Source organism: Gossypium arboreum, chromosome 5 (assembly GCF_025698485.1).
Source record: "Gossypium arboreum isolate Shixiya-1 chromosome 5, ASM2569848v2, whole genome shotgun sequence".
Lineage (NCBI taxonomy): Eukaryota > Viridiplantae > Streptophyta > Magnoliopsida > Malvales > Malvaceae > Gossypium > Gossypium arboreum.
This window is the reverse complement of record NC_069074.1, coordinates 4,039,420-4,066,070: the sequence shown is the minus strand read 5'-3', so window position 1 is coordinate 4,066,070 and position 26,651 is coordinate 4,039,420. Positions and strand designations below refer to the sequence as shown.

The following is a 26,651-nucleotide window of genomic DNA, read 5'->3' as shown; positions in this document are numbered from 1 at the left end:
TTAAATTTTAATCAATTATATTTTGAATTTTAATCATTATAATTTTTAATTTATTCTTAAATTGTAATATATTTTTTATATAAAATCTACTAAAATTCGAATTATGAACATTTCCCCTTTCTCAAAATTTTTTTGGATATTTTTAGCATAAAATTTGTCCTTTAATATTAGGTGATACAATTTCTTGCATGATGTCTTATTCTTCTAAAATGGTTAGTGATCATTGATAAAATGATAGAATAAATTAGAAGGATTTTCCTAATAAATGACTTAAAATCACTCCTTAAATTATTATATTGGAAAAATTAATAATTTCGATCGAATTCACAAAAGAATAACCATTAATTATAATATTTAATATAAACTTGATTGTTAATAATAATGCAATTATCTTTAACAAAACAAATTATTATTACTAGCTAACTCATGAAAGTAACACTGACCCATTGTATTATTATGATAAACTAATTTGTCATCCATTGTTATATGTGAGATTTATGGAAAAATAATACATTAAATAAAATTAAAAATTAACAAGCCTCGTACGGACATATAATAAAATATATTTATAAAATAAATACAAAACTTTATTCATAATCCAAATATTAACCTAAGATTTAGTGGGCCATGAATCCTTTTTTCCTTTAAATTTCCCATCAAAGGACCTTTCCGTTTATTAAAATTTGTAATGGATACCATAAAACCGCCCTTCGATTTAACAACCAAACTCATACTGATTTGATTTTGAGAGCCATTTTAGGCCCACTAAAAGACATCTTTTGAGTTATTAAGTACATGAATAAAGTGCGCCTTTAGAGATTACCCCAATAATTAAAATAGTAGTTGTTTTTCTTAAAGGATTTTTTTTTTTTTTTGGTTTGGTATTATCAAATTACAAAGAAACAAAAAAACGGAACTGATAACTGAAGGTGAGGTTCCATGAGTCCTATGATTTTAATTACAATACTTTTGTTTTTAAAACTAATTGATTTAAATTACTAGAATTTTGTTTTTTAATAAAAAATTCATAATTTGGAAAAAACCAGAAAAACGTAGGATGGGTGAAACGGACGTGCTGGTGAGTATTATTAAATGGTATATCATAGAAGGAAATTACAAAAACAAAAGAACCCGTGATCATGGAAACTAATGGGAAGATAAATGAAACTGGGACCGATCGTTAATGGGTGTTTTTTTTTTTTTTTTGGTTGCTATTCATTAACAATTACCAAACAAACAAACAGAAAAATGATGGAAAAATAGAGACAAAGCTGAGATCTTTTGGTTGTATTCTTAGATTCTCACTTACTTTGTTTCTTTCTTTTGGTGTTCTTTTTTTTTTCTTTTATTTTTTTGCTTCAATTCATAGTACTAGAAAAAAAAAAAAAAAGACTCTCCAAAGACCAAATCTTTGTCTGCCTTGACAAAACATTGTCGGAATATTCTGTCCTAAACCTAAAGTCATTATCTCATAACATCTCTTGAATCTTGATTGAAAGCTAAGTTTCTGGGACACTTCCCTAAAAACTCGTTGCTTCAAAACCCGGCAATCTTCCCATTGCTATGCGCAGTGCCAATACAATCATTTGAACCCTTCAGCTTCTCCTTCTTCTTCTCTCTATACTAGCTCAAAATGTGCGTATCTGTTCTTCCGGGCTAAGCTGATTGTTGACAGATCTTGAAACCACAATGGGGTTGTTTAGGAAGCTCTTTTTTAGAAAGCCGCCTGATGGACTTTTGGAGATCTCTGAAAGGGTTTACGGTACGCTTTTTTTGTTTTTGCTTTTTAAAAAAAATCTATTTGCTTCCGTGAATGTTAAACAATAATGGGAATAGAAAAAATACCTATTTACTAATTTGGACATTTTTAGTTCCAAGTATTTTCTGGCTTAAATCGCCATATTAGTGTATTTTTAATGTACAGAACAGGTCGTCAATACTTCCCATTCCTTGTGTGCTAAAAAGAAATAACAAAACAAAAAGGGAAAGTGTTTTAGCAGTTGGAGCCTTGATCTAATTTCTGCTGCGAGCATTAGTTGTAAGAATTCATCCTTTGAGCCACTAGCATATATGCAAAAATAAGCTAATGGCTTAGGTTCGACATTTCTTATTACTCGTTTATTTGCTGTTATTTATGGTCCTAGTTTCGATTTGATGTATGCATTTAGTCATAATTTTTAACTCTTTGCCCTCTTTAAAGGTTTTGAATTGTTTATACCACTCGCTCTCTGTCTATCTCTGGAAAGTATTATTGTATTGTTAATAACCAATGTGCTGTTGTATGCATTTGTAGTTTTTGATTGCTGCTTTTCCACGGACATACGGGAAGAAAAGGAATATAGAGTCTATATTGAAAACATAGTGTGTAAACTCCGTGATCATTTTACTGATGCTTCATTCATGGTGTTCAATTTCCGAGAAGGAGAGTACCAAAGCCAAATTGCTAGCATATTGTCCGAGTACGATATGACCGTAATGGACTATCCTCGTCAATATGAAGGTTGCCCATTACTCACCACGGAGCTGATCCATCATTTCCTGAAATCAAGTGAAAACTGGTTCTCACTAGGGCAACAAAATATAATCTTAATGCATAGTGAACGAGGTGGGTTGCCAGTTTTGGCGTTTATGCTTACTGCTCTTTTACTAAATCGAAAGCAGTACTCCGGGGAGCAGAAAACATTAGAAATGATCTATAAGCAAGCACCTCGTGAGCTTTTGCATTTGACATCTTCCCTGAATCCACTACCCTCCCAACTAAGGTACCTCCAGTATGTCTCTCGGAGAAATGTGGACTCAGAATGGCCTCCATCAGATAAGGCACTTACATTGGACTGTATTATTCTAAGATGTATCCCTAATATGGATGGTGAGGGGGGCTGCCGTCCGATATTTAGGATATATGGACAGGATCCTTTTATGGCTGCTGATAGGACCCCCAAAGTTCTGTTCTCTACGCCAAAGAATAGTAAATTTGTTCAGTATTACAAACAAGTGAGTCCAGTTCATTTATTTCGTAGTAACTTCTTTCTTTATCTCATTCTCTGTTTTAGTTTTTTTTTTTTCCCTGAAAGGAAGCTTATTCTTGATTTCTTTTGTTTCATTGAAATCACCATTAACAATGCGACTTATTTTGCTTTTTACTTCAAAAATGAGTTCACTCTTATCCAAGTCATAATTATTTAATATATATTCTTCACTTATTCTTGCAGGCGGACTGTGAACTAGTTAAAATCAACATCCGTTGCCATGTTGTGGGTGATGTTGTGCTTGAATGTATTAGTTTGGATAGCAATCTGGAGCGGGAATTAATGGTGTTCAGGATCATGTTCAATACAGCCTTTATAAGATCAAACATTTTGATGCTTAACCGTGATGAAATTGACATCTTATGGAATACTAAGGACCAATTTCCAAAGGACTTCAATGCAGAGGTACGTAATTATATATATATATCTTCTTTTTTCCTTACTTTTCTGTCTTGTGTTTTTTTATTTCTTTAGGGCCAAATCTGTTGTGTGTTGTTTTATTGTGATTCTGAATAGTTATTCTTTTATGCACGAGTGAAGGTCATTTTCTCAGATATAGATGTTGCAACTTCTGCTATTTCAATTGATTTTCCGGGTTTTGAGGAGAAAAATGGCCTTTCCATTGATGATTTTGCAAAAGTTCAAGAAATTTTCAGCAGAGTTGATTATACAGATGTAGCAAATATGCTACAAGAAAATTTGGAGACAGGTTGTCCCAAGAGTAGGGAAATAGCCAGTGTCTTGCATGACGATAAAGTCGAGGAGAAATCTAACTCGGAGGCACCAGCACACGTTACTACAAGTCCAACATCCGATGCTTTGGAGAAACAATCTATATGCTCTTTTCAATTATCAGATGCAAATTCAACTAGAACGAAGTTTGAACCAGAAGAAATCCAGGTTGTTCCTCAAATGGCTACACAGCATACACCCTCTGCTGTGCCTTCTTTAGATTCAAGCTCAACTGAAGGGAAAACCGAATCACAAGAACTTCAAGTTGCTCCACAAGAAGCAGAACTTACCAATTCAAGTAGAAGGAATGTTGAAATTCAAGAAATTCAAGTTTCTTCACAACAACCTGCACAATCTACATCGACTTTCACTCCTGTCCTGGATGTAAATTCAATCAGAAAGAAAACTGAACCCCAAGAACTTCAGGTTGCCGTGCAAAGGCCTGCACAACCTAAGATTATATCCCAGCGAGGACCTCAGTCTTCAATCTCTTCTCCAGTTTCATATTGCAATTCCTTGCCAGGTTCACCTGCTGCAATATCAAGATACCGTAGTCCACTTTCAGCACTTGGCATTACAGCTCTATTGCATGATCATGATGCATCTGAAAGTGAAGATCATAGTCATCCTGTGGCATCACCTTTATCTTTCTCATCAGTTTCAAGTCCTTTATCAAATACACCTAAGCATCTGCAACTTACTCGTGCAATTGCTTCACCTGGTCAGTCATCATTTGTTCCTCCTCCTCCTCCTCCATTGCCCTCTTTTTCAGGAGCATCTCCTGCTTATCAACCCTCTCCTTCTCTGGAGGTATCTCCTCCTTCAGTGAAGAGTTCATTCCAGTCTCCCCCCTATCCTCCCACTCCTCTACATTCCTTTTCTAGAGCATCTCCATCTCCCTTGGTTAAGAATTCACTTCAATCTCTTCCTCCCTCCTTGAGTGCATCTTTAGCTCCCAAAGTCGAGAACTTGTGCCAGTCTCCCCCTCCCCCACCACCACTCCCTCCATCCTCAGCTACATCTCCATCTTCTTCTGTAAAGAATTCGTTTTCAGCTCCCCCTCCCCCTCCCCCACTCCCTCCATTCTCAGCTATATCTCCATCTTCTACCGTAAATAATTCATCTTCAGCTTCCCCTCCTCCTCCACCACTCCCTAACGTGGCTTCCTCAACCACCTGCCCCAATTCATGTTCACCACAGATTCGGACATCTGGACCTCCTCCACCACCTGCACCTCCCCCACAGTCTGCATCTATCTCAGATACTACTAGTAAATCCTCAGTGCCACGGCCACCACCACCTCCTCCTCCTAGTCTTGCTGCGAAGGGTCCTTCATCAAATAACTCTGCTCATGTTCCACCTGTGCCACCTCCTCCAGCTCCTTGTGCCAAAGGATTATCTAAAGCAGGTGACACCTCTCCACAGTTACATTCAGTAAGCAATGGCAATATACCTTCAATTCCAGGACCACCTTCTGCTGCTCCTTTGAATTTGAAGGGACGGGCCATATCACGCATAGGTCCTAAAAGTCTGGCTCAACCTAGAAAAGCCAACTTGAAGCCATATCATTGGTTGAAGTTGACGAGGGCGATGCAAGGAAGCTTATGGGCTGAGGCACAAAAACCTGAAGAAGCTTCCAAGTACATATTTGTCACTGAACCATTTTAGTTCATATAATTCTATGGAAATGTACTATGGTTCATTTTTTTTAAAATCTGTGCTAGGGCTCCGGAAATTGACATGTCAGAACTTGAGAGTCTTTTCTCTGCAGCCGCACCTAATTCAGATAATGGTAGCAGGGATGGGAAATCAAATCGAGGTGCTTCAGGCCGTAAACCTGAGAAAGTCCAGCTGGTAATTAGCATGATAATTTTCTTTCTCAACATGTTGAAAGTGGAAACCCCTCATCGGTTATGTACAAACCTGGAGTTTTTTCATGTATTTAAACCTGTCTACAGTTCCACACTTGGAGCATCTAATCTGTATTTGCTATCACACATGAAATTCATTGATTTGCAGATTGAGCTTAGGCGGGCATATAATTGTGAAATCATGCTCACAAAAGTCAAAATTCCTTTGCCTGATTTGACGGTAAGATAAACTATATGGTATTTCTCTTAGTAGTTTAGATTCTCAGTTATAGTTCTATTTACAAGCGACAAATATCATGTATTCATACACTGTTACACGTTGGGCTTAGATTTTTTTTTTAGTTACTTCATTTCCTTGCCACATGACTACCCTAATTGTACCTAATGTTACATTCCATATGTCAATTTACAAATTGTTGCCCCTGAAATATTCTTAAATTGATCTTTTACATTTTTATTTTGCTGCCACTATCTTGCAGAGTTCGGTACTTACCTTGGATGATACAACATTAGATTCCGATCAGCTTGAGAACCTTATTAAGTTTTGTCCTACTAAAGAAGAGACTGAATTACTCAAGGTGTTGAAAAAATATGCTTATTCTGTGCTGTTACTGTTCATAACCATTTGAGTTGATGACATCATTTGGCATGTTACGCAAAAAATCATGTTTTAAGTGATGATCATGTTCTTATTTTCAGGGTTATAATGGAGATAAAGAGAAGTTGGGAAAATGTGAACAAGTCAGTGTAGTAACTTTTGTGCTATACACGTGTTTTTAACAAACATTATATCCTTCTAAGAAGAAAACAAGCATTATATTTGTTTACCTGCCTTGTATTTGGTGACAGTTTTTCCTAGAATTGATAAAAGTGCCACGAGTAGAGTCAAAGCTAAGAGTTTTCTTATTCAAGATACAATTTTCGTCCCAGGTATGAGGAGAAACTGTGTAATCAAATTGATATCGGATGCTTTCTGTTGTTGTCACCTAATTGGTAAATTTTGCATCTTTCCAGGTTTCTGACCTTAGAAATGGTTTGAATATCATAAACTCTACAGCTGAAGAGGCAAGTTAATTTCTCCTTTTTACATAAATTAGCCTTTTCAAATGATTTTTTTTACTGAACAATTTGTCATTGGTACCATTTCACCAACACTTTCATCAGGTGAGGAATTCGGTCAAATTGAAAAGGATCATGCAAACTATTCTTTATCTGGGAAATGCATTGAACAAGGGCACTGCAAGGGGTGAGTGATTTTGTTGATGTGGTAGTTTTTATTACTATCTTATTGCAGTCTTCTTTTTCTGTTTCATTATGGTGAGATATGTTTGTCAATGGGAAACAAAGGTCAATCTCCTTGCCTTCTGTTGTTCTACTTGAATTAATTGTCTCTGTCGCCATTTCATTATTGTTAATTGACCCTAAATGTTTAATACAATCCTGTAGTTGATTACTGCTATGTATCATGTCTATCCAATAATCCTGTGATTTTTCAACTTATGATTCCAATGGAATGTAATCGTGGGGAAGGTTAGATTTATAAAAATATTCTTGCCCCTCCCCAACCCATTAATAGAGGATAATGCATTTGAACTCACATCCTCCTGCATTAGTAGTATTTTATGGATTTTTAATGTTAATTGGTAATTTTAAAATTGTAATTTTAATTGAAAATAAAATTGTGTATACACGAGAGGAAACATATGTAAAATATGTTTAAGAAAAAAATGCATTAGTTAATAATTATTAAAAAATCACAATATAATAATTAGATAAAAACAAAATTACTTGAGAATAGAAAAAAAGGAAAAAAAGGTAATACCATGAACAAAATAATACCCTCAATCAAAATAAAAGAATGATAATTTTGTCTAATAATTTATTTTTACTTTCATGGAAAATTCTCGCTTTCTATCATACCAAATGCCCTAGATCTAAATCAGTTTCTGGTAACTCTAATTTGATAACTTTGTTCTGTTAACCGTGTCTTCGAGCGCTATTATCAGTACTGTAACTTCTTCTCCTAAGATGGCAGTTCTTTACAATCTTAAGCATCAATTTATTCTGAGGATTTCAGTACTTAATGGTTTCTTTCTGCCCTCAGGTTCTGCTGTTGGTTTTCGATTGGATAGTCTCCTGAAACTCACTGAGACACGAGCTCGGAACAACAAGATGACTCTCATGCATTATCTTTGCAAGGTAAAAGATCATTTGCCCTTCTTACTTTCCCTGATACTGATGTTTGTTGTTAAACTTGCCTGAATAACATATTCTTGCATTTCTACACTTATGTTTCTAGGGGGAACACTTCTATGTTTGTTTTAAGACCATTATACACTTTGTAAGGAATATGCAGACATCAGTTCATCATAGTTCATTGTCATTAGTTTTGCATGCATGTTTCGAATTTACTAGAGATTTTATTATGTTCATTTATTTTTCCTAAAAACAAAGAATTTGGGTTAAGGACCTGTTTAATTTAACTGCTTATATTGCATTTATTACCATTTCAACCAATAACATATTCTGTATGAAAATATTATTTACACTTGCTGCTAATGGCCTCTACCATTTCATGAGCCTCCCATTACTTCATTACTGTTTAGGTCCTGAATGAAAAGTCGCCAGAATTACTAGAATTTACGAAAGACCTTGTAACTTTGGAAGCTTCAACGAAGGTAAAATTTTTTATGGCCTTTTGGGGTCATACTTAATTTGCTTAGTGCTTGTCATATGCTGCTAAGTAAAATTATTGATTGCCACGCAGATACAATTGAAATGTTTAGCAGAGGAGATGCAAGCCATTAGTAAAGGATTGGAGAAAGTTGTACAAGAACTGACTGCCTCAGAAAATGATGGGCCAGTGTGTGAAACATTTTGCTGGGTAATTCTTATATATCTAGTTATTTTGCACATTAATGGGGTTTCTGCACATTTATGTGTTGCTTTGATTTCTGCTGGTAATGGATGCATCTCCGCTAGGGGACACCATAAACCCTAAGCTATAAACTCTAAACCCCATCCTTTCTACTTGTTTTTCTTATTCCATATTGTTTGACTAACAATAATGCTTTTATTTATTTATTTATACATTCAGACTTTAAAGGAGTTCCTTGGTTTTGCTGAAAGTGAAGTCAGGTCTTTGGCTTTGCTTTATTCTAGTGTGGTATGTATTATATTGAGTTTTTTATTCTGACTTCTTAAGCGTACAGGCTACATAGCTATCTCATTAGCATTTCTAAATTGGATGTTTCAGGGTAGAAATGCAGATGCCTTGGCTCTTTATTTTGGAGAAGATCCGGCACGGTGCCCATTTGAGCAAGGTAGTTGTGGTCTTAACATGTTTGTTTAATGCTTACTGATTACGCTGCAACAATCTAGGACCATAAAGTTTAAAAGAACTGATTCATTTACATTTTGTTGCAGTTCTTTTTGATTTAGTGAAGTTGGGGTAAGACCAAGGGTTGGGTTCTTGAAGCCTGGGATAATGAAAATTTTATGGTCTAATTAGTCTGAAGTCATCTGTGCCTTGTTCATTTTCTTTATTGTAAAAATATTTCTGTTGACCCTCAATAGCAATAGTATGAGGGGTGCCGTCCCATATGGTGAAAATGACCCTGATCTAGTATATGGTGGAAGCTTTTGCATCAGAGTGGAATTGAGAATGCTATTGTTTTTCAGTTCACTTCGGTGAACACATCATTGAAAGTTGCTCTGAATTTCATATTATAGCTAGCATTTATGCTAATATATTAGTTCTAAGTGATTTGATGACATTTGCACATCTGTTTATGTGCATGTATAGCTCGACTTTGAATGCTTTGCACTACTATTAGCCAACATGCACCCATGTAAATCACAGCCACAGGTCTGCTTTACGTTTTGAGTGTTGATAATTTACTCTCTTTTTTCCCCAACTTTTCCTATAGTTGTGTCCACTCTGCTCAATTTTGTGAGGATGTTTGTCCGAGCACACGAGGAAAACTGCAAGCAGCTTGAATTGGAAAAGACGAAAGCACAGAAAGAGGCAGAAAATGAGAAGCTGAAAGTTAGTACTCCGACAAAGAAGTCTGAACACTTGAAATGATGTCCAATGAAAGTGCCAATATTTGATGATCGGTGCTTATAGGATATCCATATTCCTGTCAATTTACATAACATTCTACTGCTCCCATATGAAATAAGACAATTTTGCTCCATGGAGAGTAAACTCTTGGAAGCTCATAGCACGAATTAGAGCCTTTCATCACTGTCACCACGTCGTGGAGAAGAATGTATCATGTGTATAAGACAGCAAGAATAAGGGGTTGTATTGATTAAAACGCAGGCGGGTCCACATACTAAATTCAAATAGTAAGCTATTGTAGATGCATTCAGCTGCACTTTCCGTCCACAAGTAGAGCTGATGGATGGAATTCATTAGGTCCTCCAGAGCCTCTCGTAGGATGCGTAAATTTTTTTGTTGTAAAATATAGGAATACATACAATACATGATAGCTTGTGCTCTTTTCAATATTTTGTGTAAAAATTTTAGTTATAGGAATCTAAATGTCAATGTGATTTGAGTTTAATATCACGAGATGATTAGCCAGTGATCAAAATTTCTCATCCTGAATTGTACTGCACTTGTTTCTATTATTCTCATGATCTCTTTGGGTCCATTGGACGTGTACACACACACACATGTTGGTCTCTGAATAAGATCAAACAACGATCTTCCTTGGTTGTTGGCTCGGATTCTTATTATAAAAAGAAAAAAAAAAGAATCCCTTTAAAATCCTGCTATGTAAGGAAAAGCAACTTGAATGTTCTCAAGAACTTAACCTAATTTAACGACACTTATTTTAGATATCTATAGATAAATAGTTTATGGAACATATAGTAGCTAAGCAGCGTGCCGCCGTTCATATTTGCACCAAAGCATATACAAAGTACAAAAGTGTTTGATATTCACTCCATTATCTATCTTCTCTCTTTTTCACCAAAAAAAAAAAAAATTACCATAGTGTTTTAGTTTGTTTTTGAAGTTCACGGGGGTGATGGTTTAGGGTGTTCAGTTTTGATGGAGCGAGCAACCGCTGCGGCTAAAGCTAGAGTGAAGTTAGGATCTTTTGTTAAGGATGCAACATAGTCTTCGATCTTCTTCTTCTTATTATTTCCGTCGTCGTTACTGGTGCTATAATCATGCATAAAGCTTGGAAGGTTTCTGTGGTTTTGTAAGTCGGAGCCTGAAAGAGTGAGATCAAGGGTGATGGGTGGTGGAAAAGGGTTATCCAGAGGTGGAAAAGGAACGCTTCTCGTCCCGGAAAATATCGCCGAGCTGCATGATGCTAACATTGATTTTCCGGCAGCTGTGGAATCAACATCATGGTTGTGTTGTCCTTCGTATGTTGCCACAACAATAGATTTGTCCTCCACGCATCGCTGAACCTACACATTTTTTACCCCATAACTTTCAGTGCAAAATTATAAATGAAGGAATTAATTTTGATACACAGATCATTAAAAATAATAGAATTATACACTATTAGTGTTCTTCTCTAAAAGAAATTACTTTTTTTTATTACTCCAAATTAGTCATTTATAGCTTATCTTGAATCTCAAAGTTAAGAGTCATAAGTTGATAAAAAATCTCTTTCATTAAAACAAAAATCAAAGATCCTTAGTTGGAGCATAAAAAATATATTTGTATATAATATACCTTCTTTTTGACAGGGCATCCCGGAGCCATAAAGCACTTAAAATAAGCTCGAGGCGAGGGATTATCTTTTGTAACTTTCTGGCCATATTTTCTCCATTGAAATCCATCTTTCACTATCTACGTAAACAAATCTTGGTAACATTAGGTAACATATATATCATCACGAACATGTTGAAAAAAAGAAAGGAATTAATAGTAAAAATTAAACATGCAAATTAAGAAACCTAGCTAGCTAGGGTAAAGTTCTGATATATGTTGATCTCACTTACAAGGCTTTGGTCTCTGGGGTCCGTTTTCACGAAAACCTGTGACGCCTTGGATCCAGCAGCAGCCGGAACTTCAAGTCTTTGCCTCTTGTTTGATTTCTGGCGGAGATAAGCTTGATGAAGCATGATGTACTTTCTGCTCATCGTTTCAAACATTAATCCGAGAGCTTCATTCTCTTTCTGCAAACACTCCAGCTCCGCTTCCAGAACTTCCACCTGAAAATTTTCTTCTTAAAATCATATAATCAAGAAGCTATATATATATATATATATATATATATATGTATATTAACCTTTTCTTTGTCGTAATCTGGAGACATGGCTAATCTCTTTCTCCAAAAAAACTAGAAATTATCAAACCGGAAGAGTTTATATTTGGGTTTGGTTTTTCTCAGTCAGGAAACTCCACGAATTCCGTAGAATCATCAACTAGGTATTTAATATTTGAGTGGAATTTAGGATCGAGATTCACGACTATGGAAATCGTAATAGGTGTGACATCATTCAAAATGAAGTAATCACTTCTCTTTTTTCCAATTACTTTTGTTTGTGAGAAATGGGTCCGACGTGTTTGCGGGTGCAGACAAAATGCGTGGACTTCATTTCTTTAGTCTTTCCCCTTGTTTGATTTCTCTATTTCTTTCTATCCCATCTTTCCCGGAAATTTTACAAGGGAAAGAAAAATAAAAATTTATGATCAATCATATAAATTACATCTAGAATTTTATTGCTTACGTGATACATAAGATTCAATTCTAATAGAATATAATTAAATTAGTTTTCCATGTAATCATCATATTTATTTTATATATATTTCTTTTGTGTAAACATTTAGTAATTAATTTATAAAAATAATATATTAGTTATAAGACCATGTACCTAATCTACATTCATATTAAGAAGATTTTGATTTCAATTAATTTAAATTTTAAATTATTAATTTATAATCAATTAGATTCAAATAGGTTTATGATTTAAATTAATAAGATAAATTTTAGGTGTATGAATAGGGATGTCAGTGGAGTGGATTTTACGGGGATCTTGCTCCACTTTGCACCAAATTAAATACGAATAGATACACGTTTTGCGAGTGATGAGGTAAAAATAGAGACAAAAATTAAACCCACCATAGATAGTGGAGCAAACATGAGTATAATCTTGTACTTGCCTCATTTCTACATGGGTGATGAGACGAGAATAATTTTAGTCTTGAAAATCCCAAAATAGAATTGAGATAAAAATTCTTGACCGCGATGTCTCCGTACACCTGCCCTCTTATTTTACATTCCTATATATGAAACCATGGGCAGGTGAAGGGGGATTTATCGTTGAAACTGACCCAAAACGGTATAAAGGCAGAAAGCGTGTAACATGATTGAGTATTAGGTCACTTATATTGGGAATCTTTGATTTGTATAACTTTACATTGTGCAAATAATGAAAGACGTTGTGGATAAAGATTTTCTTTTAACATAATTGACTATTTTGCATATTATGAAAAGAACATTTACAGAAAAGTCTATGTTCAAATTATATAATCTCTAAATTATTAGTCAATGGTAGCTCCATCAAGTCAAGCATTTAAATTTAGTTATACCACAACATCCAATTCATACACGACATCTGTTATTTTGGCAATAATTTAATACCAAATATCTCTTAATTAGTCATTGTTATCAATGACGATCAATATTCTAATTTTGAGAGAAAAATGATAGTAAATATCTACGGAAATTTATTTGAAAAATGCCTGTTGGTTTCTTTACGATAAAAAACAATGAACAGAGATACACATGCCTTATTATTCATCTGCAGATGAATTTGTTGCCGCTATAAGCTTACAATTAACAACACTCAAACAAGGATTTCACTGTGTAAATTTTCTGACCCTTGTATGTACTTTGAAGCAAAAAAAATAAAAATTGGATGTCAGTCATTTTGCTACAGTTAACTGTAAATGAATTTTTTTGTTGTAACATGGGAATATCCCAGTATTTAAATTCCCTTCTGAATTGGAATATAGCATTAACGATCATTGCAGCTGAATTACTTAGAAAAAGAATTACCTTCATTTTCTTTTTGGACATTAGATTCAAGATTCTATTTACATCAGTTGATACTGAAACTCTCTCTACCAATCTAAACAAAAAGGAAAAAGAATTACATAACTATGGATTTCTCCCTAAGTATGTTGAATTTTACCACTTGTGATCTAGAACTTTTCCAGAAATGGCTGAAGCTAGAGCTGCTGTAAAATTCGGGTCTCTAGTCAAAGAAGCTGCCATTTGTTGAACTAAAATCTGTTGGATAGCTGGTTCATCAACTTGTTGGGTTGGGTTTTGGGTATCATTACCCAACCCAGTTGGTTTCATCAACTCCAGAGTTACAGTGGGAGGTGAAGATTTGGCGGGGGCAGAAGAAGAAGAAGAAACAGGAGCTGAACGAGGGTTACTGGTACCATTGTTGGGGCTTAATGATGATAATGCTGGTGGAGAGTGTTGTTCATGGTTGTGCTCTCCTTCATAAGTAGCAACCAAGATTGATGGATCTTCAGCACTTCTTTGCACCTAAAAGAAGGATCAAGCAAAAAGAACAATAAACAAACAATCAGAGACTAATTAAAAATTCAAGTTGTATATGATCATAAATAATGTGGGAGAGAAGCATGGATTCACCTTTTTCTTGACGGGACAACTTGGGGCGAAGGAGCACTTGAAGTATGCCCTCGGAGAGGGATTATCTCTTGTAACCTTTTGACCATATTTTCTCCATTGATATCCATCTCTCACAATCTGTAACACAGATGAACACAAGAAAAATTCAGAACCCCAACTACTTGGAGGTTTATTAAATACATAGCATATACTAAAACTCTAGGGAGGGACTTACCAGGCTGTTATCAGAAGGATTTGTGCGCACGTAAGCCCTTGAAATTTTTGCTTTGATGCAGTCCTTAGGCTTTTTGCACGAGTCTTCATCACTGCAGCTGCTCTCAGCTTTTCCACTGAATCCAATCATGGTGGCATAATCCTCACACTCGGCTTTTCTCTTTTTTGATGTTGCAGCTGTTGCATCACTTCCCGAGTTCCTGCTCACCAATTCCATGTATTGGTTCTGCAAAGAGCTGTAGCGCTCACATAAAACTGTTAGCATCTCAGTTAGCTTCTTGTTCTCAGCGCTAATCCGGTTCAATTCCTCCAACAAAGCTCCGGTCTGTAATTAGAAATATAAATCAGCTATGAAGTAGCAATCCAAGTTTCTAGGATATACAATTTTAAGTTTTTTAAAGACGATTAATAAACTTATCCAGAAATTGACCTCTTGTTTAACTGGTACTTTCACATCAGAATCAGCCAGTTTTCCACTGGATTCTCTCTTCTGTTTCAGAAAAAAAAAAGTTGAAAAGTTTTCATAAGCCCAACAATCTAAAAAACAAGAAAATCATGTCACTAACATGAACTGATAACTCAAACGCACCAGAACTTTGATGGTATTATGGGAAGGATTGATGTTGAGGTCGAGAGTCGTATCCACCCAAGCCGATTCCATCACCGAAATTACACTATAGAACAAGAAAAGAAGAAGCAAAGAGGCAGGCGATGGAGCTGAAGCTGTGAAGAAACGATGAGGAAGAGAGAGTGAAAGGTTTTTGAGAAGGGAATAAGAGAGTAATAATACCCAGAGCGAGGAATCTGGAAATATATAGAGGCTAAATTCAGATGATGTTTCAAAAGGATTTGGTTTATCCAGGAAAGTTAGAGGAAGATGAGGCTGAAAGAGCCTTTCTCTCACCTACATATGACATCCCACTTGGAATAAAAACTCGCTCTTTCACCTTGGTAACCTGTCTACATTCATACAAACAAATATCAATTTGTTAAACATTTATTTGCCTTCTGGAATTTTAATTATTTGTGGTTTTGGACATATTGGGATTTTTTTTTTAGTGTATAGATATTGAAATTCTAAAGGGGATTTCAAGGTCAAGAGTCAAAAGTGAAGCCCCCACCACCACCAATGACAGTAGATTTATGGTTTAATACGTACATATTTCTTGAACCCACAAAGACTAAGAGAAGGTTCGTCTTGTTGACCTTAAGATTATCTAGTCGACTTTCCTACTTTCAGCCAGCTCACCTACCACGCTCCCGTTCTTTCCAGGCTCTTTCATTTTTACTACCGCTAATAATAATACTGATCTGGAACAAAATAATAATAACACTGATATGACACGTTCTGCCACGTGCCCAACGTGTTCTTTTAGTTTTAATATTTTAAATTATAAAAATATTATTAATGATATATTTTAAATCAAAATAATTTTATATTATTTTACATAAATCAACTTTAAAAATTATAAAATAATTATTGAATTATTTAAAATTTTTTTTAAGTCATTGAACTATTAAAATTATTGTTATTTGACATTCTTTATTCTCATTATACTGCACTAATAGAAAATCGAAAGCTCTTTTATTTCTCTTCTAAAATTTACATTTTTATTTTATAAAATAACTTTGAACAATTTGTGAATCAAAATTTAAATATTTTTTATATGAATAATTCAGTTATTTAAATAAATTTTTTAAATAATTTGATAATTATTTTATAATATTTTAAAATTAAATAATTAAAATAAAATTTATTAATAATTTAATAACTTTAATATAATTTATCCTATTATTTTTACTCGAATCGGGAGACTTGATTTCTTATATTTTGTAGTTTGATTTGTGCTTAATGTTTTCCTTATTACCGACAAGGATTAGAATGGGCGTGGGACAGGCGGGATGATATGCATTTTTGCGACTCCTCAAATGCGGTGATCATCACTTTTATAAACTTTAATAAGGGTATTTTATTTTGCAATGACACTAAACCTATTTTGAAGGCTAGGCTCATATGTATATTTTAGACCATTGACGCCATGTCATCCTACGGATCTAAGCCTTTTATTTTCTTTAAACGCATAAAGAAAAGGCGCTTGCTTTATTAGAAAGACGATAACTATTAAGCAAGATAACGGCCTTAGTTGGTCACTATTCTCTTTTTTCCATCTCAAATTATATCTGCACGTTTCCTATCTTTAACAAAATTAAGTGTGAAATAATCTCTAAGAAAATATTAATATAAAAATAAGCACGTTTCCTATCTTAACTAAAACAAGTGTAAAATAATCTCTATCAAATTATTAATCATTACAAGTAGATGTAATTAATTTTTTTATCCCTTTTCTAACACTTTACTACAACCCATTTGCCACATTTGTATCCATATATTAGCAAGCAAAACTTCTTCGGACATAATATTTTTTCGACTTGAATTAAGTTTGAACAAATATAAAATATATTAATACTATGTTTATATTCGATTCAATTTAATCTATGAGCATCTTTAATTCGTTCTATGCATAAAGGTGAATATTTTAATATTTTGATATTTCATATTTAAACCTCATTTTAAGTGAATAATGTACAGGCTTATTTTAATTTTTTTATAACGTGTGAATTGTTTCTAAAATTATTTTACTGCAATTTCAAATATATTTTAAATATTATTTCAATTGTATTTTATAGAGTTTAATTTTAATTATAATTATAATTAATTTAATCATGTAAAAAGGCATTTACGACTATGTAATCATATAATGGTATCAAAAGTAAGATGAAAAGTTTTATCTCATATTCAAATAAATTATGTGTGAATTTTATTATTTTAAAATTACTTTTAATCATATATAAATAAATATAATCCGTGAGAAGAAATAAAAGGTAGAGTTCAATTAAGCTTTCAATTTCATGGTCATAGTCGTATTGACTTTTGAAAAAGGGAAAATGCTGAGGCCATAACTAATCGCCCACACGGTTTGAAAACGTCGCGCTTAATTTTTTTTTTAAAAAAATGGATATTTCCAACATCCTAGAATTTCTTTTGCTATTTTGTCCATCACCAAAACCTTTCCTGGTTAAATGGTTAGACGGTTGGGTTTGACTGGATTTATTTCTAACTCAATATAATTACTTTGAATCTATATAAAATGGTAGATAAAATTTTCTTAAATACATATCTGATATAAATTTAAATCGTTTTACTTTTAGTAGCGAATTTAGAGATTAACACATCTCTAAAATAAAAATATATAATTACCTTTTATCAATGTAAAATTTGATTTATAAATTTTTACATTTTATATTTATATATTTTTAAACATTCATGAAATATTTACAATAAATTATATTATCAAATTTACATATTATAGATTTAAAAAAATATATTTGTTGAGTGTTTGTTCTTTCTCTTTTTTTCTTGAGAGTTCATTTCCGTATTTATAAGATACAGTCATTTGATATGACGTACTAGGATCAGATAAGCTCTATACATATTGACACGTACCCTCTCCTAAGATTAGTATGTGTTCTCCTAATATAAGTTTGCCTGCATGGTGGCGAAGTGCATAGGTGAATCATAATGGCGAACTATACGATAGCAAACTATATACTTATTCAGGTAAGAAGAGATGGGCCGATTTTGGCCGGGTAATGGGTCGGTCCAAGAACAGATAATGGAGAACACTATAACAATATTATATATTAAGAATAAAACAAAATATGAGTTGATTCTCTTTAAAAAATGATTAATTTAAACTATGATAATTAGTTGGCTATTTGCTCTGTTAAATTTAATAATAATTTTTTATCATATATCATTTTGAAAATACAAAGAAGAAATTTAAGGAGTAAATGTTGAGTAAGCTAATGTATTTAAAATACAATAAAATGTGAAAAAAATATAATTTTCATCACATTTTTCATGAAATTATTCTATCAAATAATTTTTATTATGAAATGTATTTTTGGGTACATCATGAATTATTAAATACATATAAAAAAATAAGTTATTTGAATATTTTCAATAACTAATCAAAGCTATCAAGAAATTGTTTGCAGTCAAGAATATAAAATGTCGACATTTTACTAACAAACCATAACAAGACCCTTGATGTTTAAAGGTAATTGTGAATAGGACAGGAACAGGCAAAAATTGATTCCATTTCAAGGTTTACTGCATATTGTTCAGACAGGGAGTTGTTTATATTTCAACAGCTTTATTTATAGTATCTTCACAAGACAATATTTATGTTCACAACTGATGTGATTGGCTTTCATATTTCAAACCCCCAAATTTGGATGTTTTTGCATTATGAAGTGTTTCTTTTATTGCTGCTAATGTGATCCATTTGATATTAAATTTGAGTTGGAGTTTTATCCTACATAGTTTTATCCTTTGATTATTATTTTAAAGTTTCATCATGTGTGTTACATTGATTTTTTTTTAGTTATAATTATACGAAACAATTGTAATAATAATTGTAGAAACTCATTTTTCAAAATAGTAAATTCCAAGGTTTATAGTCAATCCACAGTGTTAACCAATTCTTGAACATGGAATGGGAAGTAACCCTAAAATTCAAAAACAGGCAAAAACCACGCATGAGAAAGATGCGTGAATGGAGATGTCGGCAATGCAAACATCAATTTCACACAAATTTTAAAGGAGGAAAAACAGCAATGTGAACAAGTTGGTTGATTAGGCGGCTGGAAATTGAAAGCTAGAATCAGTCTAAATCCCCAAATATCCTCATCGATACAATTAAACAAAGTTGCGTGTAGGAATATAATTGCTCCGCGTTGTTGTCAGTCACGGATTATATTTTCTATTGGTTTCGCAAAGATTGGTAGGAAAATAAAATGTCTAAATCTGGGTTCTATTTAGATTTAAATAGCATGTCAAGTTTTCTTGTTTTCTTCCCTGTATCTGCTCATCAGTTGTGCAACTGCTTTAGTTTATATGCTTCATGGGAGTCTAGAAATCAATTACGTAGAGTACTGCTTAGCAATCAATAGAGGACATTAACCAGTGCTGAGCTGAGTGGTGATTAAAAGTTCTTTTCTTTTTGTGGCCACGCACCCAATTCCCATCCACATCTACGTGTCTTTTCTTTGACTATGTCTGTTTCTGTGACCGTGAGTTTAATGTTAAACACGAAGCCATGCTTTGAATTGGACGTGTCAATAATGGAAATTAGGAACAAAACAAAACAACAAGCTCTCTTTTTTATTCAATCGCACATGGGACATTTATCTTTGCTGTCAATACTACTACCTCTTTAACTTAACGTACGAATATTTTTTAAAAACATGCTAGTATTCATTATAAGAGTGTAAATTATTGAAAGCATCGACTTTAATGAACTCAACAAAAAATTCATTTAAAGTTTTAGCAATCTATTTATAAGTTAGAAGTGAAATTAAAATTAAAAAGAATATATATCGATAAAAATTGCTAAAAAATTTTAGGGATGGTTAGAATCCCAACTTAAAGGGTCAATAAAAAGTTTGTTGTCAAATTCAAATATGGTATATTGCCATTCGTAAGAGAGTAGTAGTTTCGAGCCAAGTTTTAAAACAAATGCTTCAACTGTTAATTTAAAGGAGTGAATTAACGCATTGATTTCAATAATTACTACATATCTTTAGTTGTCTCAGGTAAAGGTATCGATATCTCTTGAGGTCGAAAAAAAAATGTTACATTGCAATTAATCTTTAAAGATGTGTTAGAGAGAATAGTCCATATTATAGATGACTTGACTTGAAGAGGAACGGTTGTTGCGAGGAAGTTCGAATATCTTTCGAAAGCTTCTTTCCAATCCTATGCCAAATCCTTCGCATTTCCTTCAAAAATGGTGGTGCCGCAAGCCTTCTAAATCTCCCAACAAATATAAGCTATGAGATAAAGTTCAAAGAGATGAGACCCAGGAGGCGAACATCTGTTGCATTGAAATCCACCATTGAACCAAGGAAAGGAAACTTATTGGATTTGGATCATAGTGAAAAGGATAATCTCGTCAAGTAGCTTGGATGTGGGATGGAAAAAGATAGTCGTACCCCAAAGTTTTAGATTGTTTGTTACATCTAGGACAAAAGATTGTGAAACTTCAATGTCTTTTGATAATATTTTCATTTGAGGCAACTACTTTAAAGTTGAAAAGCTCACCGTATAAAATATTTAATTTTAACGATAGTTTTTTTTTAAATATTTTAGTGATAATTTTTTTATTTGAAAATGTTACAAATACAATTAAGATATAAATACATATTCAAGAAACTGTATAATTAATACAATTCAAACTAAAATCAATAAACTAAATTAATTGAACCCACATATATAACTATATATGATGAGTCTCGAATTTGAGTACTCAAAATCTTTGTCAACTGAATCAAAAACCTCATTTGCATGTTAATTTTTTTCCTTTATTATAGTAGGGGAAAAATAAGCATAAATCCAATATCCAGAATTGATATTACGATTATTTAAATCAGATTATATGAAACATTCTTCCTCTAAGATTTTTTTTACCGATAATATACTTAATTGTTTCATTTTTTTCGTCGTAAGTTCCATAGAATTATTTATAAAGAATAATTCGTAGCTTTAAGTTGTTATAAAAAATCCCCTTCTGTACTTGGTTTACACGTGATGCCTACTTAAATATAAACTTTACTAACAAGTCAAGCAATAAAATTTGTTTTCTCAAATGCATCCACAAACTTTAGGTTTTAGGTCTTCTAAGTCATCGCATATATTACTTTGTTATTGGTTTCACTTTCCCTAAGACCCTTCATGAAATCAGCAACATGACGTGATTTGTCTGACGCCTAAAATCTTACTTAAAAAAAAACACAAAACCAAATCAAATTAATTTACAACATGATAGTGGGAATCGTCTTTTAATTTGGGTTCCCTTTGTTTTTATGAGATATTATTGTCTCATTTGATCATGATGTGATTTACAACTTCCCAATACCACATTTTTTTATGTTTCTTTTTGTTGGTAAGCTGAGTGGTGGGGTGCACCAAACTTGTAAACAGGAAAATGATTTTAAGTGCTGGCCGTGATAAAGGCAAAAGCAAATTGGTTATTATCTTTACCTTTGATTGTTGTTTTGTTCTTGTTTGGAGAATCTGATCATAAAGCATCAAACTTGAAAGTTACTACTTTGTCTTTGAGATTGGTGGGAATCCTTCAAAAAGGCAAGAGAGAGTTGGTCATATATAGAGGTTGGAATTTGAGGGGATGAACAATCAGTTGTTTGAATTAAATACTAGTTTGTTTGAATTAAATACTAGTTTTTGTTCTTATCAATATCATCAAATAAAAAGGATGAAAATAGTATTAGGACCCAAATAAAAGCACAAAAAATGAAATAGTTTCTTTTAAAAAAGAACTAATAGAAGTCTTAAAACGCATGATTATAAGCAAAATCCCTACTATTTATTAAAGTTTGAACCAATCACTTATTTTCCAAGTGAATTTCGGTGCATCTTTGGTGCAGGCCGAAGTCCAATAGTTTTCAATGCTCCACTGCTGGAATAGCAGCATTTTGTCAGCTTCACAAGGCCTGAAGTAGATGGGGGGGGATTTGGGTGGCTATTTACCAATTTCTTGACTGCTCTTTGGACAAAAATTGTAAAGCCTACCCAACCCAGCTTGTAAAAGATAAGGGTCCATTGGTATGTTCCGTTTTCACATTTGGGCCTCTATGATTTTTGGGTCTTAATTGGGTTTAATTTGTTAACCTTCCCAGTCCCAGTAGGCAGGCTTTATCTTAAACATAAAGCTTCAAAGGCGAAAACTAGATCCCATTTCATTGCGCCTTCCCTTAGTCTCTGATGAAAAAAGGTACATGGTCTTTCTATTTTTTGTTTGTTCAATAAGGGTCACATGGTAGTGCTGAAACCCTCGCGGACGAGGTTAGCTCAAAGTCAAAAACTATAGCACAGATGAAACCAGAAGGTTTCTCAATTTCCAACTCCATGTCATCCAATTACCTGTGCTTTTAGGTCTAATTTTTGTTACTTTTCTTTTAATGATGAGAGCTTAGACTTTTAAGATTTATCAATTGTTCTCGGGATTTTCAAGATCATAGATAAAGAAGTCTCTTTGCCATTGCAGATTTGCTTGACACAACTGCCGCTTTCAGTAGATCCTTATCCGTGCATGTAACGTTCTTGATTTTCCATGACCATACATTTTTAACTACTTGATGGTGACCTTCTCATTTATCTCAAAGCCTGCAACAATCCGTGTTCTGATATTCACAGAAATGCGGAAGTTAAGGTCAACACCTGTCCTGATTTCCGCCACCAGAGAAAGAGGTAAATGACAATCCAGTCATAATTACAAACATTCCACGCATATTGTCCCTCATCTCATCTGAAAGCTACACCTGTGGGCCTTTCACCGATTTTTAAAATGTGTCTAGAAGCTGATTTATCCATGGTTAACATCACTTCACTAACTGTGCTTTGTCCTCCGCTGTTATCACTACATACATGCCAGGATGATCTACCTGAATCTTTGAGTCGTACCAAAAACAATCATCTCTTGGGTTCTACCAGTAATTTGAGTGCACGATAGCTGCTTAATTCAAATATAGATCTTAAAAATAATATATAATTTGTATGGAGTCCGAAAGCTTTTTCTGACCTACGAAAGAGGGGTCAATTCTGATTGCCTTCGGGAGCGTCTTCTCCGGGCCCCCCAAAAAACCTCAAAATTGAAATGGTATTGAAACAATTAAACAATGCGCAAATCCAAGCAGCGGCCTCCATCATCAAAGTCTTAACAATTTTGTCTTTCTCATCTGTATTCTCATCAAGAAAGCACCAAAAACTCATACCAATAGATGGTTAGAAGTAGGTTGAATCTTAAGTCGTCATACTTGATAGCTGCAAAAGACTGACAAAAACATCTTTGTTTGCGCTTCCGGGAAAAGCCAAAATAACTTTTTGAAGTTAAAAGAATTTCTTATCCGACAATCCATGGGCTGTATCTATTATCTGTAACCAAACTTCAAACTTGCAAGCAAACATTACTGTAGTAATTACAGAGTAATAGTAGGATTTACAAATTCTGAAACCTATCTTTCCAAAATAGAAGGAAAAACAAAACCAAGTTTCTCTAATTTGTACGTAGGGGGTTAGGCTGTATGTGGCTGACACTTTTCACATTCTTCTCTCTCGATTTTAACGTTACTAGAGTAGTTGAAATTGTCACCTTGCCATGTCCAAACAATGTCTTTTAATGCAGGCCTCACACTTTCCTCGCAGAACTGAGCATATTCCAAGGTGTCACCGGAAGACTTGGAGAATTCCACAATTGCAACCTCCGGTGCCACTTCAGACACCTCCGCCGTCACCAAGAGCTTCCCCTTCCGTCCTTCTGATAACCCTTGTAGTTTCATCTTGAAGTCCTTGACTTTTCCTACTCTGAAGTTCAACCCCTTCGCTACAGCTTCAATTTTAGCCATGATTGTTGTAGGTGAACATCTCGACGTGAACATCGTCATCGGTTTCCTCTTGTTTTCGAACAAACTCGACAAATCAAACCCTGACGACATAGAGGAAATGAACTCAAAAGCGTTGAAGAATTTCGGAGACGATGGTTTGGTAGTCTTGGAGGCAGAATCATCATCTTCTGTATTATCTGATATGGGTTCCTCAATTGAAAACGCAAGGGGACGTCTAAGTCCTTTTCGAAACCAAGGAACACGCATTATTGCTGGAATTGCGATCCTCCTTTCAGGGTCAGCCATGAGTAGTTTAGAGATCAAACGCTTTGATTCCGTTGAAAACCAGAGTGGGAACTCAAATTCAGCTTTGAAAACTTTCCTGTACATCTTCATAATATTCTCATCTTGAAACGGTAAGAAACCTGCGAGAAGCACATACAAGATAACCCCACAAGACCAGATATCAGCTTTGGATCCATCGTAGCCTTTTTTCCTCAAAACCTCAGGGGCAACATATGCCGGAGTCCCACACTGAGTATGGAGGAGCCCATCATTGCGAAGCTGCTCTGGCAAGGCCGACAACCCGAAATCAGAGATCTTCAGATCTTCATTCTCGTCCAATAGAAGGTTCTCGGGCTTCAAATCCCGGTGCGAAACACCTCTGCTATGGCAGAAATCGACTGCGCTTATCAGTTGTTGGAAGTACTTACGAGCAGCCTCTTCTCTGAGTTTGCCTTTGAAAACTTTGGCGAATAGTTCACCGCCACGGACGTACTCCATAACAAAGAAGATCTTGGTTTTGGTCGCCATGACTTCTTTGAGTTCCACTACGTTTGGATGCCGAACAAGACGCGTCACAGAGATTTCCCTCTTGATCTGCTCCATCATGCCTTCTTTCTTTACCTCAGCTTTGTTGATGACCTTTATCGCGACGCTTTCACCCGATTTTAATTCCTTCGCGTAGTAGACTTTGGCGAAAGTGCCTTTCCCAAGCAATCTCCCCATCTCATATTTCCCAAACAGAATATGCTTCTCTTCCATGAATCCCCTATTTTGTTTTCCCACACACAACAATTATGGAACTGTGTGTTAAGATCCGGAGGATTGGAGGGTGGTTGGTGGTTTAGCAAAGATGTGAAATGAAAGAGAATCCAAGTGTGTTGATTTTTAAATGATTCCATCAGATGAAAACAACCCAGTTGACGGCATCATTGTATGGAGCTAAAGGGAGTCGATTAAGAAGACAATGGAGCACATGGTATTGCGTTTTGAGAGACATGGAGCTGCCGCCCCCAACAGCACACAGAATGAAATTTCACGAAAATGCTTCCAAAATGTTAACTACTATATATAGGAAGACGCGTTAATGGTGGGGGAGTTACAACTAACCCTTAATAACACAAATCAATTTCACCTTTTCCGTCACAAGTAAAACTCTTTGTTTTTAAAAGGCTTTCTTCTCTGTTTCGATAATGGACTTGTCTATCCGTATGCACCCAAAATTCAAATGTACCCGGTAACAAATTTGTCTAGAAGCGTGCATATTGGGTCAAAAATTCTTCTCTGATTTTATATTTTTTTACCTTCCCAATCCTATTTTCAGTTTTATTTGGACTGTTTTCAGTAGATATTTTTCTAAGCTATTGGACAGAGAGTATTTTAAAGAAACCATACACATGTTCATATTTGAATCTGTCAAATACGATAGTTATTATTAGTTCAATAAACCATACAAATATCAGCTAACATAGACTGCAATATTTATTTTCTTTCGCGACCAAAGATTCTTCCTACTCCACGTTGCCCTTTGAAATGTACGAGGAAGAACACAGCTATGAAATGTTAATAAAGATTAATAATTGAAAAATAACCAAATTAGTCATAGCTTACAAAATCTTCCATTTCCTAAAATTAATGTAAAGTTAGGAAATTGGTTTGTGAATAAATTAGATTTTCAACTTTTTTATAATTAATATTTTAATTTTAAAATATTAAATTTATCAATATAATTCTACTTTTTTTTATAAATATAGAGGTTCGTTTTGCTTCAATATCTTTATCATATTAATTTAAAATATTATCTATACATCAATATATTTAATTGTTTACATAAAACTTAAAACTTAATAATTAAATTATTTTAAGTTTTTCCCCTCCCATTGGTTATAAGTATGACTCAAAAAGTAAAATTAAAATATATTTGTAAATTCACCATTCAATCCCTTCAAACAACTCATTAGTTGATTGCCAACAAATTTTGATCTAAAGGTTCAAAATGTGACAGACATATATACCTATCAATTTTTAGATTCACCTAAATCACCCCCTCCTGGGATAGGACCTTTTCAATTTTGGATCCCTTAAGTTGGGAATTAATTTAATCAACTTTGAAAAAAAGGTAGGACCAAACCACCTTTCTATACGTCCTTAGAAAAAAAAAAAAAAACACCCCACCTTTTAATAGGGAATATCAATAATCAAAACTATATATTTAAAACAACCTCTGAGCTATCCATTGCAAAGAAGAAGAAGAAAAAACCTTGATGATGATAATTTTATATTTTATTAAATAATTTATATAAATAAATTATTTTTAGGTTAAAAGTAAAATTTAAATTATTTTATCCAATCAAATAATGTTATATTATTATTTGTTTATTCCATTCAATTTACCTGTTATTTATCTATTTTATTCT

General features: G+C 33.9%; 4 protein-coding genes across 6 annotated transcripts; 1 reads left to right on the top strand and 3 right to left on the bottom strand.

The window, feature by feature from the left end:
• Nucleotides 1-818: 818 nt before the first annotated feature.
• On the top strand, nucleotides 819-10,843 carry LOC108470396 (formin-like protein 6). Of its 3 annotated transcripts, none has more exons than XM_017771685.2 (17): nucleotides 819-1,762; nucleotides 2,294-2,994; nucleotides 3,213-3,434; nucleotides 3,570-5,401; nucleotides 5,486-5,615; nucleotides 5,781-5,852; nucleotides 6,112-6,210; nucleotides 6,332-6,373; nucleotides 6,482-6,562; nucleotides 6,647-6,697; nucleotides 6,797-6,878; nucleotides 7,737-7,831; nucleotides 8,239-8,310; nucleotides 8,400-8,516; nucleotides 8,730-8,798; nucleotides 8,889-8,955; nucleotides 9,562-10,843. In XM_017771685.2, the coding sequence occupies exons 1-17, from the start codon at nucleotides 1,690-1,692 to the stop codon at nucleotides 9,717-9,719; spliced, it is 3,963 nt and encodes a 1,320-aa protein (XP_017627174.1). In that variant the 5' UTR covers nucleotides 819-1,689; the 3' UTR covers nucleotides 9,720-10,843. The 3 variants fall into 3 exon arrangements, with proteins under 3 accessions (XP_017627174.1, XP_017627173.1, XP_017627175.1); XM_017771684.2 differs by having other exon boundaries at nucleotides 8,889-8,958; XM_017771686.2 differs by lacking the exon at nucleotides 9,562-10,843 and adding an exon at nucleotides 9,059-9,358.
• Nucleotides 10,331-12,056, bottom strand: LOC108473196 (WRKY transcription factor WRKY76-like). Its single transcript, XM_017774732.2, has 4 exons — nucleotides 11,893-12,056; nucleotides 11,603-11,815; nucleotides 11,334-11,450; nucleotides 10,331-11,062 (listed from the first exon to the last, which is right to left on the bottom strand). The coding sequence occupies exons 1-4, from the start codon at nucleotides 11,917-11,919 to the stop codon at nucleotides 10,661-10,663; spliced, it is 759 nt and encodes a 252-aa protein (XP_017630221.1). The 5' UTR covers nucleotides 11,920-12,056; the 3' UTR covers nucleotides 10,331-10,660.
• Nucleotides 12,057-13,645: 1,589 nt separating this feature from the next.
• Nucleotides 13,646-15,459, bottom strand: LOC108471247 (probable WRKY transcription factor 40). Its single transcript, XM_017772877.2, has 5 exons — nucleotides 15,077-15,459; nucleotides 14,918-14,977; nucleotides 14,489-14,812; nucleotides 14,275-14,391; nucleotides 13,646-14,166 (listed from the first exon to the last, which is right to left on the bottom strand). The coding sequence occupies exons 1-5, from the start codon at nucleotides 15,146-15,148 to the stop codon at nucleotides 13,798-13,800; spliced, it is 942 nt and encodes a 313-aa protein (XP_017628366.1). The 5' UTR covers nucleotides 15,149-15,459; the 3' UTR covers nucleotides 13,646-13,797.
• An 8,008-nt stretch (nucleotides 15,460-23,467) lies between these two features.
• On the bottom strand, nucleotides 23,468-25,350 carry LOC108470609 (CBL-interacting serine/threonine-protein kinase 25-like). Its single transcript, XM_017771967.2, has one exon. It carries the CDS (start codon nucleotides 24,994-24,996, stop codon nucleotides 23,644-23,646), a length of 1,353 nt encoding a protein of 450 aa, XP_017627456.1. The 5' UTR covers nucleotides 24,997-25,350; the 3' UTR covers nucleotides 23,468-23,643.
• Between the last annotated feature and the right edge of the window lie 1,301 nt (nucleotides 25,351-26,651).

Bases quoted from the DNA above. Each gene is read 5' to 3' on its own strand.
- LOC108470396 (XM_017771684.2), top strand. From the start codon at position 1,690: ATGGGGTTGTTTAGGAAGCTCTTTTTTAGAAAGCCGCCTGATGGACTT. The intron at 6,211-6,331 runs GTGTTGAAAAAA...TCTTATTTTCAG, and splicing joins AAGAGACTGAATTACTCAAG to GGTTATAATGGAGATAAAGA. The intron at 8,517-8,729 runs GTAATTCTTATA...TTATACATTCAG, and splicing joins TGTGTGAAACATTTTGCTGG to ACTTTAAAGGAGTTCCTTGG.
- LOC108473196 (XM_017774732.2), bottom strand. From the start codon at position 11,919: ATGTCTCCAGATTACGACAAAGAAAAG. The intron at 11,451-11,602 runs GTAAGTGAGATC...TTGTTTACGTAG, and splicing joins ACCCCAGAGACCAAAGCCTT to ATAGTGAAAGATGGATTTCA. The intron at 11,063-11,333 runs GTATATTATATA...AAAAATGTGTAG, and splicing joins GATGCCCTGTCAAAAAGAAG to GTTCAGCGATGCGTGGAGGA.
- LOC108471247 (XM_017772877.2), bottom strand. From the start codon at position 15,148: ATGGAATCGGCTTGGGTGGATACGACTCTCGACCTCAACATCAATCCT. The intron at 14,978-15,076 runs GTGCGTTTGAGT...TTTCTGAAACAG, and splicing joins ATAATACCATCAAAGTTCTG to AAGAGAGAATCCAGTGGAAA. The intron at 14,167-14,274 runs GTGAATCCATGC...TCCTTCTTTTAG, and splicing joins GTTGTCCCGTCAAGAAAAAG to GTGCAAAGAAGTGCTGAAGA.
- LOC108470609 (XM_017771967.2), bottom strand. From the start codon at position 24,996: ATGGAAGAGAAGCATATTCTGTTTGGGAAATATGAGATGGGGAGATTG.